This window comes from Gavia stellata, chromosome 4 (genome assembly GCF_030936135.1).
Source record: "Gavia stellata isolate bGavSte3 chromosome 4, bGavSte3.hap2, whole genome shotgun sequence".
NCBI lineage: Eukaryota > Metazoa > Chordata > Aves > Gaviiformes > Gaviidae > Gavia > Gavia stellata.
The window spans coordinates 19,079,605-19,096,878 of NC_082597.1; the positions used below are offsets into that span (position 1 = coordinate 19,079,605).

Consider the following 17,274-nt stretch of genomic DNA (forward strand, 5'->3'; position numbering starts at 1 on the left):
CACCACGGTTACAGGAGGAAAGCTGGCTGCGGCCACTGCGCAGAAGTCCTGCACGCTTGGCTTTCTGGCTGGAAGATGGTTCCTGCAACAGGACCGTGTTGCTGATGATGAACTGCGGGGTCGTTGGAAGATGCCTTCCTTGGGGATTACACATGGAGAAAGGCCATCAGTCAAGGGGAGAGCTGGCTGGTGAAACTGTCTGACTTTCCCCCCCACCGGGGAAGTGGCTTCAATGGCTCCATCTCCCAGGAGAAGCAGTAGGAAAGATGCCAACGCCTTGCCAAGCATGTCCTCAACTTTCTGGGCTATCATGATCCTGGCTAGTCTCCTAATCGCTTACTGCAGTAAGTACATATTTGTCCTGGTGCTTTTGCTGGACGTAAATCCACGCCCTTCCAGTCTGAAGTAACGCTTCTGGCAAAGGCTAAGCTCTGAAGCTGGCTGGTGTAGGTACTGTGCCCTAGGCTTGCCACCTTGACACATCCCCCCCTCCCCTCCCTCACTGTAAAGCAGGTAGACTGATACTTTAATACTGCTGCTTCTCGGGAGCGTGAGATGGCCTTAGGGTGTAGATGTGGCATTTCCAGTCCAAACAGAAACATCTCGGATCTTATGAACAAACTTTTTAGTGGTAGTAACTGCGATCCACTGTTCCCTGTTTATTATCAGATGTTACCAGCTCTCTCCCAGACTGCTCCCTCTGCATACACATTCTCCTACCCCCATCCACCTTCCATGAACAGGAGCATTTTGCTTATGTTCATTCCTTTAGGAAGCACATAGTCAAGTGACAGATGTCTGAACATCACTGGGATCATATGTGATTCTCTGACTGTGAAATTGCATTGGAACACGCCGGCACTTCCTTAGCATATCCTCAACAGTTTAGTAAGCCCATGCTATCAGTCTTAGAACTGCCTCACAGGCTATCGGTAGAGTTTTGTATATTCTTTTTCAGGCTTGATAGATTGTCCATTAATCACACTGAGTTGCAGATAAGGTATCTGTAAGAATCAAGTGCCTGGACTATTAATACTTTGAAAGGTCTTTATTATTTCTTGTTAGCTTTTTTTTGCTTTTGGCAAAAGTAATTTTCAAGCAGTTATGTAATATAAATAGATTCAATGCACATACTTCTGGGGAATGCAAGTTAGTCCATAGTACCAGAGTGGGAATCTTTCGAAGACAATAGAAAAAGCAGTTTCTATGCAATAATAAAAAAATATGTAATTTATCAGGAGGGACCTGCACAACTTTTCCAAAATGAATCTACACTGTATTTTCCCAACCTGAGCTGAATGTGGTCAGTAATTTACCCATAGTGCGTATTCCTTTCATTAGCTGTAGCATAAAAGACTTTGCACTAGGCTTGTCTTGTTGAGCTGTAATAGGTGTAGGTTATGATGAATAGGAAATGGATTCTGATTTTCAGGAGCATGCCTGCTGCATTTCTTAACCCTCTATTCCATTCCCTCCAAACGTATTATATTCTCCATTTTTCAGTGTTTTTTTTTTTTTTCTGGAAACAAGATTGTAATTAGCTAAGAGAACCTTTAATTCACTTTTTTGCATGTTACAGGGGCTCTTTGTACTGACAACAGGGAAGGAGGCTTATTCTAAAAAGAGTAACATATTTTGTAATGATTTTTTTGTAATTTAGCACATTTTGCATTACACGTCTCATAAAAAATCACATCAAACAGGCCACACTTTTAAATAATTTCATTGTGTACATAATGCCATATTCAGTGTGCTAATATAGAGGATATGCTAAACAACATACTGAGATTTAAAAGAATTTATGTGCGTACTGGGAGATAAGTGACTCGGTAAATGCATATTACAGGATGAATAGTTCAAGTGTAAAGGGAATTCAGCTGGATATTAGTAATAGGAAATATTTTATTAAGTTTGTGCTAGAAATGTCTGGAGGGTCCCAGGCTTTTCATGAGAAGATAAGAGTTCTTCTGTGCAGATATCTTCTATCAGCATAGCCTCAGAAAGAGTTAGCTGTAAACTCTGACACCTTAAAAATTATTTATATTCAACAGTGAGAGGTTTGACAAGTTTCTGTTCTAACGAATGAAGTTGTCCATTTGAATTGTTATATATTGTTCATTATTTATTTTTTGCATTGTTTACCGATGCTGAACAATGCAAATGTTAGCCGATAATATGAAGGCAATTTCTGGTGTGCTTAAATCACCAGTTTCTAAATAGTTCTCTCAGCCAGTATAGATGGTCTTCCTCAAACATACAGTATGCTCTTCATTCCATATAGTGCTGAAAAGCACCATGCAGCTTAAAATATGTAGTGTCAAAACACTCCACCATTTATGTAATGTTTCACTGATTTGACAGCTGCAATTCCAAATGTTAATGAAGCACCATGAACGTTTTCTCTAGCGGTAGTATTTGAAAAATTGCAAAAAATGTTCTTGCTCTGTGGAAAGGGTGAAGATGTTTAGAAATCAAGGAAAAAAAAAATGTGAAGCTATTTATAGGTAAAGTAGTACTGCAAATTTTATGAATTCTTTTAAAAATCATCTAGGGTTTATTCAGCCTTTTTTGTTATCTGATGCCTTACTTTTTGAAGAAAAGCATAACTGGGTGGGGGGTGTCAGTTATGTTTTAAGAATAACAGCCTTGCCATATTTCTTAGGAAGTAAAAGAAAAGAACTTGACAATGTAAGGTGTTCTGTATTTTTCCACACACCTTATATTCAGGTATATGGAAGTATACCAACTTAAATCTGGTATCAAAAATACTTCTGTAAAAAACCAATACAGTTGAATACATTATTAAAGTAATTACAGGAACCTCATATCTGATTATCTCTCACTGTATCATTTTAATACATTTACATCAAACCCTGCAGCTCAAAAAAAAAAAAATCAGAACTTCTGCATAATTCCATTTTTTAGCACTATAAATAAAACTTTTGATCTAGCTTGCTTATTTTAATTTTTAATTTAATCATCTGACAAACCTTATTCCTGAATTAGTTATATGAATGTTTCTTCCCCTTCCACTAATTACTTTGTAAATCTTTATTTCTGGGAATGTATTTGTTGTACAATAGTCATCCCTATTACTGGGAGCAACCAGTAAACACCATACTCTGAGTTCCACTTAGCAGATAAGTGTGTTTATAAAGCATGTTCTGGATGTATATGTACATTCCATTAGACTTTCACTTATACCTTAATTTCTGAAGCCCAATTATGTTCTCTTTGACATGGTAAAATGATAAACTAATAATTTTTTATTTTTAAATGTTTATAGTATACTTAGGGATAGTGGCTCCATCCTATGGTGGAAGAGAAACCTGCATCATATCAATTAAGTTAGTTGCTATAGTGATAAAAATAATGTAATATTCTCCAACTGAAGAAAAATGGTCTGATTTGGTAGGTTCTCAACAGGAGAAGGCAAAAATGAAGTAGTAGAAATAGGCTGTTTATGGTCCTTGGTGTGACCACCAAGGAGTTCGTTTACTTAACAGAAGCATCAGTAAATGTAAAAACACTCTCAGAAGGCTATCCTGGTAGAGGGTGAACACCTTCAATGGCAATTCAGATTTAGACGAGTTGTGACATTTTTTGGATCCCAGACATGCATTCAGCATACTTTAATGAACAGTGGTAGACCAGAGAGAAGTACCTACCGTGAATTCTTTAAATTACTGTTTTTATGTTGTGAAGGTACATTGAATTGGTTTTTGCTCCTTCTGTAACTGGGATTTACATTTTTCCATGTTAGAAAGTTTGGTCAAATTAAAGACATATTCTGTGGCATCAAAGCTGCATGCTACATCAGAAATCTAAAAATAACATGGTTTTGATTCAGGATTATTTCTTGGTGCATTTATTCAGTTGGCTTTGCTGTAAATACTGAGGTGCTTTTTATATGTAAATGGTGACTTTTTAAACAACATATGATTCAGCTTTAGCAAATCGCTCTCTACAATTACCTGAAAGGGGGTTGCAGAGAGGTGGGTGTTGGTCTCTTCTCCCAAGTGACTAGCGACAGGACAAGAGGAAATGGCCTCAAGTTGCACCAGGGGAGGTTCAGGCTGGATATGAGGAAAAAGTTCTTTATGGAGAGAGTGGTGAAACACTGGAACAGGCTGCCCAGGGAGGTGGTGGAGTCACCCTCACTGGAGGTGTTCAAGGAACGTGTGGACGAGGTATTGTGGGGCATGGTGGTATTGGTTGATGATTGGACTTGATGATCTTACAGGTCTTTTCCAACCATAGTGATTCTGTGATTCTGTGAAGTTGTGGCTATTTTGAACTTTTGGCTTTCCATATGTTACACATTTTCGTAAGCATAAGGAAAAAAACATTAGACCCCTGTGGTGTAACAGGTTTTGCTGTTGTGTTAAGGTAATACTCCTAAGGGCGAGCCAATGGGTTTTTTGAAAGGAACTACCAAAACTGAATGGTACTTGGAAGGTTCACCTTCTTGTTTTAAGTACTGTGTATGGAAGAGAGCAATATGAAGCCCAGCATTGATGCTGTTTAAACGGTGATAGTACCAGGAAAAAAGAATTCAAAAGTCCAAAATGCCAAATATTTCCCGTAACTCTACAGTTCTGCATTGTCAGTGCAAGTTCGTTCACAGTAATAAGAAATGGGAAGAGGAAATGTTCTCCTAATTCATTATTTCTTTTGCTTGCAGAATACAAAATAAGAACACTGTAATGATTAAATACTGATAGGTTCTATTAAATGACTGATTCTGCAGTCTACCATTTAAATCTGTGGAATTTGTTGAGCAGAAAAATCAAGCCCTTAGCATAAGTAACAGAAGTGTCTCAAAGATTTTGCATGGTACCATACAAAATGCAGATAATTCCCATGAAAAGTATTTTATTGACCTCACCTTAAATTGAGATCCTGTTGTTACATGTTGGGTGGGCACTGCTCATTTGAGAAATACCTTTTCATCATCCTGTTCTGGAATTGCTTTCTGTCTAGAAGACACAGGCTACTATGGTCTCTAGGTCTTATTGTTCCCTTATACTCTTCGAGACCGCCAGCAGGGATGACAATTAGCTGTGATTGTCACCTGGACAGATCTCCAACAGGAACTACCATATCATCATGCATTGGCTCCTGAACAGCTGTTAGATGATAAATGGTCACTGCTGATTTGTGTTGGATGCAAACAAATCACCTCTGAATGAAGGCCTACAGTTCCTGTTAATGATCCTAAATCATTCAGATCACTTTGTCTTGTTTTTACAAATGAAAAAGACAGATTTTTTTAAATCTGTCCAAACTGATCTGTAATTTTATTGTTTTCTGCAAGAATTACTGTGCTTGTATTTTTCAAAATTCTGCACACAGAATAAATGTGACATATAGAGCAACTGTCATTATTTAAACTTTTTTTCAGTCTAGTTTGTGTACAGAAATAAAAAATAATGCTTGAATGACATTAAATAAGAAAAGCAAGGTATTAAAATTATGTCTCATTAGGTAACAAGCCAGCTGCTCCTTTTTAAGAAGGTTCATTTTTTTGAATTAAAACTGGTGCTTTGAACTTAATGTTCTTTACAACATACTACCTGTCAATGTGACTACCAAACTGACATTGAGATTGTCTCACCAGTTATGTTGTAGTCTCTCCAGATCATGTATTACATAGAAGTCATTGGCATCAACATAAGAAATGTCTTCTATTGCTTTTAATGTTGAATTCAACCCTTTAAGGCTAAGTAAGCACCATTTACAATTTCTCAAATGTATTTGAATTCTGGTAACTCTTACTTCCATTGCAGGTATAACCACTGATATAGATGATATAATGGGAAACAGGTAGGGAGGGGGAACTAGGAAGAAATGGATATTTTCAGTTAAGTATGTGGCAGAGAAGTATTCCATGTCTTTCAGCAGGGTTGATAGGAGGGAGATTGGGATCTCTTTGACTTACTTTTTTTTCTGTTTATGCAATGTACTGTATTGTTCTTACCATATACAACGCAAACAGCACTGGCAGTATGGAGCAGAGCCCCACTGCTCCAGCTAAGTGTGTAAACATGGGCTAGATTGTAACTTCTTTTACTGGGGTGCCATTAATATTTCACTCTTTGCTTAGTGAATCCATTGAAGTAGTAGTAAGTCCTTCACTGAGATTAACCTTATGAGTGGGTATTTTCCTACTCAGCTGCTAGAAGCTGGGGGTATGAAATCTCTCAGTTTTTAGATATAATTTAGTGCTTTCTTAGTGAGTGCTCTAACCATAAGGCTATTATGTGAAAAAAACCCACATTGACATCTAGTCCAGCATCTGGCATGCCAAATAATTTTAGTTAGAGGTGTGCCTTGTATGTTGTCAATAACTCAAAAATGCACTTGGATACTGAACTATGTACAGAAGTGTCAAATACATAGGCAAATCTAGATAGCATTGATTAACCACAATCTTCCTGGTCTGCATATTCTTTGTTGCTAAATTCAAACCATAATGTTTTCATGCTTAGGCTCATATTTGACCAGATGTGTTGTTGCGCTGTTGGGCTGGGGATTTGTTTAGGTTTTTTTTCTCTGTTTAAAGGAAAATTACACTGCTTTTTGCACAGATGGCTGGCAAAATTGCTTATTGTAGACGTTTTGGGAAGTCATCTGTTCATGGATATGCTTTTATGTTAGCCCTGCAAATAGGAAAATGTTATATGGTGACTATTTGAAAATATATGAACCATACTCAGTGTATGTTTTCCAGTATTTTTGGTGTAGAGGTTTATTTCAAAGATTTTGTGCATGTTTTTCAATAAATGGATTTTGGCTATAGTACAGGAATCACAAGTATAATGGTAGATGGCTTTGCATTCATGTGATGATCTATTGATCTCCTGAAGACTTTGTGGCCTCTGTCTTATTTCGATCTCTGGATGGACTGCTGCTTTTGACACCTTTCTTCAAACACTTGACTGCTTTCAGATAACAGGAAAGTATCTCGTCTCACTCTGGGGTGAGGACTATTTTTCTAAGGAGTCTCTGTGCAACAGCTTGTTACTCAATATCATCCCCATTTTTGCATCTCCTAGCATTTTTAAATGCCTGTGGGCCAGTACAGCAATAAGAAAGCTACTTCTCTTTCTAGAGATTATTTATTTTGCCAAATGATATGCTGCTGTTGGAGAAAATACGAACTGTATCTAGAGGGAACTCTAGCTACTAGTTTTCCTGTGGTTACAATTCCCTTCAAGGCTGTAGGTTGGTATGACTTACTTTTAGTTTTGATGCTCTCTGCCTCATTCTCTTGCAGCCCGAGTTAACACATGCTTTCAGCTGACCCTTGTCTTTAAGAGCCCTCCACCACTGGCATCTCCTGCTCTTCCAACAGGAGAGTGTTTTAACAGGGCAGGATCTTACAATATTTTTAGGATCACATACCTGGCAAAATAAAGCTTCCTTCTGTCTTTGCTTGTGACTGAAAGTAGCAATTTGAGCTATGACCCCATTGTTTGGTTTGGTGTTTTGAAGGTCCAGAACTGGGACTGTCTCTGGTTTTGTTTTGTGTAGAGGTTAATTCCAGAACGTTGTTAACAGATGTGCTCTGTTTGTATTTTGTGTACCAAAAATGGAATAAAAGCCCAGAGCAGAATGCCTAGGAGATTGGTAATGTTTCAAATTGCGAGTTATGTGGTTTGGACTGATTCCTTATTTTTTCATCTGTTGTAGGGAAGAGTTGTAGTGACCGACTGTACTCAAGCACAGCTGTAGAACCCGCTGGTTCCATTAGCTGAAAAAGCTGCATCATCTGAGAGAAAGGTCCTTAATTCATACAGAAATGAGAAATTACTACCTATGAAAAAGGAATTTTTGTTTCTGAAGTCTATGGAAAAGTAAAAGGGATTTCTTATTGTGTTCTTGTTAATCATAGTTTAATTTACGGTGGCTTTTACCTTTGCTCTTAATACTCTTATTTTTTTTTTTCTTCTGATTATCTTAGAACTTTGTTGACAAATGTGTTTCAAGAGATGATATGCTGACAACATGAGATACTGTTAACCCCAAATGCCTGTATCACTTTCGATACTCTCAGATGTCAGTATCCATTTTAGCAGAACATTTTATTTTTCCATTGAACTACCCCAGTGCAGGGTTTGGCAGAACAGCTTAGCCAGATGACAGAAGTGGGTTTAAGCTAAGCTCTTGCACTTTTCATTAAATGGTACAATTGCAAGCAGAAATGTTGAAATGCTGTAGAAACAGGGACTTCTGGCACTACTTCTGGCAGATCCAGAGGAGGCCCACGAAACTGAGGCTGGAACGCATCTTCTATGAAGAAAGGCTGAGAGAGTGGGGTTGTTCAACCTGGAGAAGAGAAGGCTACATACAGGAAGACTTTATTGAAGCCTTTCAGTATACAAAGGGGGTTTATAAGAAAGATGGAGAGAGATGTTTTACCAAGGCCTGTAGTGACAGGACAAAGAGCAATGGTTTTTAACTGAAAGAGGGTAGAGTCAGATTGGACATAAGGAAGAATTTTTTTTATGATGAGAGTGGTGAGACACTGGAACAGGTTGCCCAGAGGTGTTGTGGATGCCCCCTGATTTGAAGTGTTTGAGGTCAGTTTGGACAGGGCCTTGAGCAACCTGATCTAGTGGAAGATGTCCCTGCCAGATGGGAGGGGGTTTGGACTAGATGATCTTTAAAGGTCCCTTCCAAGCCAAACCATTTTATGACTTTTGTTCTCTTGCTTTAGATTAAACTAAATAGGAGTGTAACAGATATTGTGAGAGGTTACCTGTCACTGATAGCATTCTCTGGTGTTACTGAAAGGGTTCACCGGTTTCTTTTTTTTTTTTTTTTTTGCCAAAATGGTCTTTGTATTTAGTTATACCTTGGATAGACACTTTTCTTCTGTGCAACCTAAAAGAAATATGACTTTTTCTATTATTTTTGTATAGTGAACTAATTCCAAAGTAGTTCTGTATATAGGCTTGAATCATAAAAGTAAAAAATTCTTTTCTGAATTGAACTAATACAATAATCTGAGTTAATATTCAAGATCATTTTATTGAAAAATATCAGAAAAGTGTTCCAGAGCTTTTTCAGTATACACTGTCAGTAGTGCTTTATGGAACATTCATTTTAAGATGAGAGTATATATGTGTTTGTGTATATGTGTGCTCAGTAAAAACCACATCAATATTTATCATAAAACAGAGGCTTTAAAAATTTTTCTCACTGAACGTTACTTAAAGGCAGTAATTTCGCTGAAATTACTTGCTATAAGGCATTTGACCTAACATATCTTTCTATATCCTAATACCTGGAATAATGGTTGTTTTAAGATACGGTTTCAAAGAATTTTCACAGATGTTTTCCTTTTAAGTTATGAGCTCCAGCTAGAAAAAAACCAAACATATATGTCCTGGAACTCAGATCCCGTTGGGTTAAAAGAAATGGCTGACAAATAGCTTCAATTCCATCTGAATAGGACTTTAGATTTCTGCAGTATAGTCATCTATATTTACCATAATCTCCTTTTAAAGTCAATAGAAACACAGACATTTTTACAGTGCAGTTCATGTGACCTGTTTTAGATACATGATGTATTTTGAGGTAAATCATGCTGCAGAAGTGCTTGTCTTTGTTAACTAAAAAGCATATTAAACAACTTGCTAAAATTTTAACATATATATTATCCCATTAATCCAGTCCTTCATTACAGCATCTTTAGAATGTTGCTTATTTTATTTTCAAGGCCCACGCTTAATATTTAAATGTTTATTGTCAAGTAACTGGTTTAGTATTTCTGTAGGGAAGAAAAATCGTAGAAAAATAGGCTTGTGATACAGATTCATTAAGACTATAGGTCAAGATATTGAACTACTGCAGCAAAGGATTTTTTTTACAAATTGAGGGATGTAGTTGGCATAAATTACTGGGATCTTCTGAAGACATCTTTGCAAACAGCTTGTGTTTTTTGCAATGTGTTTTGTCTTACTGTAAATTCTCCAGTTTCATTGCCAGTATTTTCAAACTCTGGGCACTCTAAAAATACTGTCTTTCCCCAAAAAGTTGGAAACTAGGTGAATTTTAGATGAGTGTACCGAAGGTTATCAGCTTTACCATTCTTTTTCTCATTTTTTAAGCCTCTTCCATACGAAACAATATTAAACACATCTGCACCATGCAACCTTTCGTAGTGTGATTAATACATTTGAATCATCTTCATCTAATGATTTAGGTATAAAAGGTTTAAAGGTGAACAATGTGTACATACATATAAGAAGCTGCAGGGGCGAAGACTAGAAATGTTTGCCTTGAATATAAGAGCACATACGAATTGCACTGAGCATAGAAGTGCCACCCCCCTCAACTCCTCCTGCCCTTACTTTTCCCCTCACCTGGAAAAATAAATCTATATATGAAAAAAGTTCATGTTATGTCGTTATTTTTGGTAGGGTATTGGGCTTTATGACCCCAGTGGTTCCTTCATTTCTACATTCTTCAGTGTAAGTGCTGTTCTTACAGTCCTTTTCATCTGGAGAGATTTGTTGCCTTCTATACCTCATTCTTTTATCAGTATGTTTTTGTTCAATGAATATATTTCTGCTTTTCACCTTTTTCATGGACATTTTTTGTCTAACAGCTGGCCAATCTGGTTGTGCTGCCTGTATAATTAGAGATCTCTACCTTAATCCTGTCTATAAATGTAAGTAATTTCAAATGTACTCTTTACAGTGCCTTACCCAAGAGACTTTTTAACAGTTTATGGTGTTATATGGGCTCCCTTTCCCATGCTTTTGCAGAGTTCTGTAAAGTGCTGCTGCGAACTTTTAGGGTGATAACAAGTTGCATGAACTGCCACTTGTAATCATGTTAAATGGATTTGAGGTATTTCAGATATAATTCCAAGGAATTAGTTTAAAAACAACTTATAGTACTTGAGCTGGTGGCATTTCAAAAGTAATTCCTATGAAACAGCTTAATGCTTATCTTTTTCCATTTTGACATTTGACAGGAATATAGGTAAACCAGTATATTCTTTGGCACAAATATTACATTGACTTCATAAGACTGACATTATATTGAGCATATGTAATACCAAGGACTATCGCTTAATATTTTCTCAGGTAATTTATCTCTATATAGAGGGAAGAGATGTTCTTCAGAATCCTCAGTTTCACAGAGTGAAAGTAATCTTTTCCTCTTGATATTTTAATATAAGCGCAGATGCAAAATAGAATGAAGCAACCACCTATCTCATTTTTTTAGTTAATTCCCTGAAATTTATAGGGGATTTCTTGTCTCCATCAAAGACCAAATTTGTAGAACTCAAGAAAATATTTCCTATGTTACCTTATTAGAACACATTCCCAATTTATTTCACTGCTTTTCATTTCACTGCTTGTAGTAACTGATGCCCATTTACTTCCTGAGAGTTTCTTTTAGAATTTAGTGCTCCATGTTGGCATAGAGTCCCAATATTAGTTTTCTACATTTTTCAGTTTTGCTTTCTTATTTTTCTTAATCTAAGGTCAGGTGAATTGGCTCTACTGTTTGTCTTGCCACTTTCTGAAGTGCTTTTCTGTTACTAGGTCTGACAAGTACAGCTATGTGAATCACGGTTTGCCAGACAAATTAACTTGATATATGTGTAGAGACTTTTTCTCCCAACTGCTAGATCTGCAGAGATTTGAGAATTGGGCTTGGTTGTTTTTCTTCCACATGCATCAGGTTCTCTAGGCCCAATTATAAACTCTGACGTGGCATACTGTAGGCTTGCATGTATGTACCTTATTAGAACTTAGTAAACTTGCAGTGCACAGAGAATATAATACATCTGAAATTAGAGTTTAATTTTTGTTCTATCATTCTAAATTATTTTAAAAGTATATTAAAGCAACATATATGACTATGCACAGAGGTTTAGAACTGAACCGTTGACAAAAAATATGCTTTCAGTTTTAGTGTATATAATTTGAACAAACATTTGAAATTTGCTGGAGAGCCCTGGTAGATATGACGGGTATCTGTCATCTGTCATGACAGGGGTGGCTAAATTTCAGATGTGTGTTAATACTACGCAGGTCATGTGTGTTTTGTGTGACAAAGGACACTTATGTTTTGCTAGGATAATAGACATTTTTCCAATTGTGGAACAGAAACGAACAGAAACACCTCTATTAAAAGTGGGTGGCAGGAAGCTATAACTTAAACCAGAGCTAATTGGTTTTGGTCTTTGTTTGAAAGGGATGGTCACATAAAACATATGAACTCTAATTTTGCTTTCTGGTTTACTCTTCTCGGTGTATGTTTCTATAATGTATGTTTCTATAATGCATATATTTATTCTCAGGATTAACACTGTAGCTGAACTTAACTGATCAAAATGTAACATTTGTTTCCCACATCTCTAAATTTGCTGATATTTTTCCCTGAAGAACAGAGATAGTGCCATGAGTTTGGTGGGGTGTTTTTGTTTTAATTGGAACCTAATATGGAAGCCTCGGTTAGAAGGAAAAAAAAGGTACAAATTTAAAGAAAAGGTAGAGGAAGTAAAATTTTGAATTTTGCTCACTGACATGTTGAAAAGAATTGGAAGTTGGATATTAACTTTGATTGCAGACTTTGACAGCGTTTCTTTAACAGTCAACACCTTTCAAATCAGGTACAACTATGTGACAGACAACCATTGGAGAAAATTCTGTCCTTAAAAAAATCAAAGCTTGTAAATTCACACTGAGGCTTGTTTGTGTGTTGGTTGCTTTTCCTCTTACCTACATCCCAGGACTGTTTGATGTATACACACAGGGATACACATATGAGAAAACCACATGATACTCTGGGTCATCCATTTTAGTTTTGCTTCATTGGAAACAAGTGTATCACACTGGTTAATTTATATCTTGTCTGGAATTTTTGAGAGGAGTAATTTTGTTTATTTAGGAGTAGTTTGATCGGTAAATAAATGTTTTTTTTTTCTTCTGTGGGTCTTTCCTCCAAATTATATAAAACCACTTAAATATTTCAATATTGATAACGGCAGCTCTTTCTAGGACTGTAAGATAAATAGCTTTATTGGTTTATAGTGTATGAGATATGTCTATGGCTGCATATCATTTAAAGAAAGCTAAGAGTTGGGTTGAGTGCTTGCTCTCATGTAGTGGATTCTGTGTTGAGCCTTGTCTCTCTTCGTCTCTTCCCCAGGCACCTGAGTCTGAAACATTACTGCTAGTCAGGAAGCTGTACCTGCTGAAAGGGAAAGCGTCTGCTTCTGTCTCTTTGTTTAATGCAAGAACTACCATAGTGGAGGAATTAAAGCTGTTAACAAACTGTCAAAATGTTAGTTCCCAGCATTGGTAGTATTTTAGCTGAGAGGCAGGAAAATCAAGTTCTTAGAGAATGTGTATTGGCTAACTCATTCAGTTGCTGTGCATACTAACACAAATCTTGGCCAGGAAGTTCATGCACTGTTGCAGCGCTTACCTCTATAAAATACATAGTGATAACCATAAAAATGTATTTTCTTTCACGTTGAAAGTAGCTGTTATTGGGACTATACTCAGGCAGAAAGAATGTTGCTTGATACATTTAAAACCTACATATATTATCAGTCGATATCATTCCAGGAAAATGCCCATAATGTTTATTTCCTGAGAACAAGAAATTTGAACAGGTTTAAACACACAAGATGAGGAATGATTTATTGTCTGAAAACAGTTGAAAAGGCTCCTTTTAAATCAATTGCATTCTTTTTTTTTTTTTCCCCCTGAACTTGGATTTAAGATGACTAATGTTGCAACAACACCTTGGAAATTTGCATGAGTGTCTGAGCCAGTGAAGCTAACAAAGGAAGAAGAGCTTCCACATGTGAAAATATCTACCAAACTCTTGATATTTCTTACTTGTGTTGAAATTAAGTATACAGCTTTTTTTGAAACCAGCTAGAATTCTGAAGGTAGTTTTGAGGTATCACTTAAAATGTGATTCAGTTTTCTGTTCAATTCAGTGTGCTATAACATTTGAAAACTTTTTCATCTCTATGTGGAACTTCTACAAATATTGGAAATTAGTATCTTTTGTTCCTAAAATGTCTTTTTTAGATAGTGATTCTGTCTGTACTGATTAGAGTACACGTATACACACCATAAGCCTCATTTTATAGTAGATTTTTTTCTCCATTGCCTGACTAGTTTCTATACATATGAAAAAGCAGATTTATGTAAGATGAATCTCAATTTTCCATGAATAATATTGATCTTACACTAACAACGTGTTTCTAAACATAAATGCATTTTCTTTGTATGTTTTCAATAACATCTAAAAAGAGTGGTTGTGGCATGTTTTTTTGCAGGATAGGCATAATGCATCTGTTATTTTTGCCATTGATAAAAGACTTATTAGTTCAACGAACTTAAACTCTATTATTTTTTAAAGAGAAGGGAGTAAAAATCTATGAAACAAATTCTTGTGAGCAGCAAATTTGGCTGGTAGATGAATCAGGCAAAAGAAGCTAGTCTTCCTGACACTTCAAGTATGAGGTACAGACTCGAATTTTGTGAAGCTCAAAAACAAGTGTCAAGGAGTTTTATGGGCCCCATTACCTTTCAGGTTTATAAAAAACTGCTAACAAGCATGTTCCTCTCTCTTTTCTAGAATAAATAACTCAATTAATTTATTGAAGTCTTTCCATTTTGTGTGTAAAAGAAGAAAATGAGGGTAAATTAATCTGAATAAATTGAGTTTGTATTTTATTCCATTAATCTCGGGGGAATTAGTATCACAATGATGCTAATAGTGTCATAAAATTTTTGTTTCTTACACTTCATTGTCAAGAATGACAAACATAATTGTTTTCTTGGAATGATGATGCTGTTAGAAGTTACTTTCACAGACTAGCGTAGGCCTTTGAAAGTTTGAACTGGACTTTATCCACTAAGCAATAAAAATGTGTACATTTTCTGTTGTTGGGCATGGACTTTTGAATTTTGTCTCATTTGGAGCTTCATATTCACATAAAATCACAGTTCCCTCTTCCTGCCATACATGCAGTGCAAATCTGGAGATATGAGTGACCGCTTCACCAGGACCAACACATGCCTGAAAAGCAGGTAAGTTCCAGTAAGTCTGAGATGAAAGCCAGGGGGATATTTTTGCTGCCATGGCTGTCTGAGCCAAAGATGAAGAATAAAAGACATCTTTGAAGCTGTGACCTGATTTAGTGGCACAAAGACAAACATATTTGTAAATGGGAGTGATTCTAGTGAAAGTTTGTTTTTCAGAGCACTTCTGTCAAGCTTCCAGCATTATTTTGGCCTTCCTGGATACAGTTCTTACCCCGCCTCCTCTTTAAACAGGAGCTTTTTACAGAGTTTATTATGTTCATGCTTGGTGCGGGGTAGGGTTGAATGCTGTGTGTGCATTCTGCTGCTCGCACTCTAGATCTCGATCCTGATGAGGAGTAAATAGGAGGAGTGTGATCATTGTGAGAGTCTGAAGATGGTAGAGAAAAGAAATGCACATACTATCCTGCGTTTGTGGTCTGAGAAAAATGACCCAAGCCATTTCAGGCTATTACTGTTTGCCCTCTGCAGCTGTCTTTGGGATGGAAGTAGGAGTATTTGGAGATCAGCTATACCAAAGCTGCCAGGTCTGTTAGAATTGATATGACTGTCTTCCTTTTCCCTATAATGCGGAGGTCATCCAGCAGAGCCACAGGTGCTGTCTCAGACCGGTGGCCTGGTCTGAAGCCCAGCTGACAGGTGGTGTTAGACAGGAGGGTTTTTTACTACTTTATTGAACATCTTGCTTAGAAAAAGGTAATCAGATTCTGGCCAGCAGCTGGGAACACATCCAGCACTGGTGTGTCAGACTGTTGCATGGTTTAGTACTTTTAACACCTGGTCAGCTGGCATAATCAAAAGAACAGTCTTTCTGAGCTAAATAAATGTGATGTACATTTCTTTACATGCACATTAAAACTCAAGATCAAGGTCTTGTAACTGCATTAACAGGAAAGCAATTACTTCACTAGTTAGAAAATATTGTGTCAGGTTCTCTACAGTAAAATCATTGGTTTGACCAATTTGCTAAAGAACAGTACACTTATTAAAATGGTAGAAAAGCTATCAATATTTTCTTGCACTTGATTGACATGGGAGCAGAAAGAATAGGGTAAGGCTTAATCTTCACTGAATCCCAGTGAATCTTTTCTTCTTCAAGTATGTAATTCTCCACTTAGAAAAAATTATGGCAGAAAGTGTAATAATTTGGGGTTTCTTGTTTCATTGATCAAGTTGTTAGAACTTGCAATAAAAGAGGGAGAATGACAGAAAGGGACTAAGTGGTTACTTTCTGTTTATACTTAGGCTCCCTTTTTCAAAAGCTTCCTGATGCATTTAGGTAGCTACTGTAGTGTGTGAGTGACGGGAGAATTTATTTTTAAGCTGAAGTTGTGTATTCTTGACTGCTGATATGTGTGAACAGGCCAACAGCTGATATTTGTAATTCATTTTCACATTGATAATTATTTAAAAATCTTCTGAATCTTAATACATTTTATTTCAATGCTTTGCTGGTAATTTTCTAGCAACAGCAATTATTCCCAAAGTTAAAGCCATTTTTCACTAAAAATTATATGATTTTTTTAACCAGCTACTTCTCCTCCTGCTTTCCAGATAGTAAAGTTAGGAGTGCAGCTGTTCCCTACTAAATGAGGAACATTAATCATTTTCTTTTACATAGAAAATCAAATGGCTGTTGCAGTAGTATCTCTGTGTAGAATTTGTTGTTTGACTGGTTTCACTGTTTTAGAACAAATGGTTCGACCATGGCATCATTTGATACAATATGAGACTGAGATTTTTGTGTTGCAGTGAAGGGTCTAAATATCAAAGAATGCCTTGTATCTAATGCTTCAAGAAGCAAATATATTTAAAGTGCACACTTCTCATTTAGCTTGCATTTTAAAATCCTACTGATATGTCAAAGTATAAGGAAAAAGTGTAACACCAGTGGATGATATTGAAGACTTAAGTAATAGAAAGAGGGTGAACTACAGTTAGATGAAGTACAACACCATATATTTATTAATTATCAATGTGAATTTCTGCAGTAAAACAAGAGCTTACCTGTCGTCATGCAGGAATAGAGATCCTAGGCATGCTGGTTAGTTGCAGGAGAGCTATGAATTATTACTGGGATTGTCAAAAAGATGTGTGACCCCAAGGTGAATTAGAAAATGGAGAAGTATTAATGTTGCTATAAACAGCATTGTTGAGACTTAATCAGCAAAACTATGTA

The 17,274-nt window shown here is 36.5% G+C and overlaps 1 protein-coding gene across 1 annotated transcript in view; it reads left to right on the forward strand.

The window, feature by feature from the left end:
- The first annotated feature begins 232 nt into the window (after window positions 1–232).
- TAFA5 (TAFA chemokine like family member 5) overlaps window positions 233–17,274 on the forward strand; it is a 367,242-nt gene continuing 350,200 nt past the window's right edge. The window contains exon 1 of the mRNA XM_059817195.1: window positions 233–344. Coding sequence (XP_059673178.1) covers window positions 233–344 — 112 coding nt within the window. The remainder of the gene's footprint in view (window positions 345–17,274) is intronic.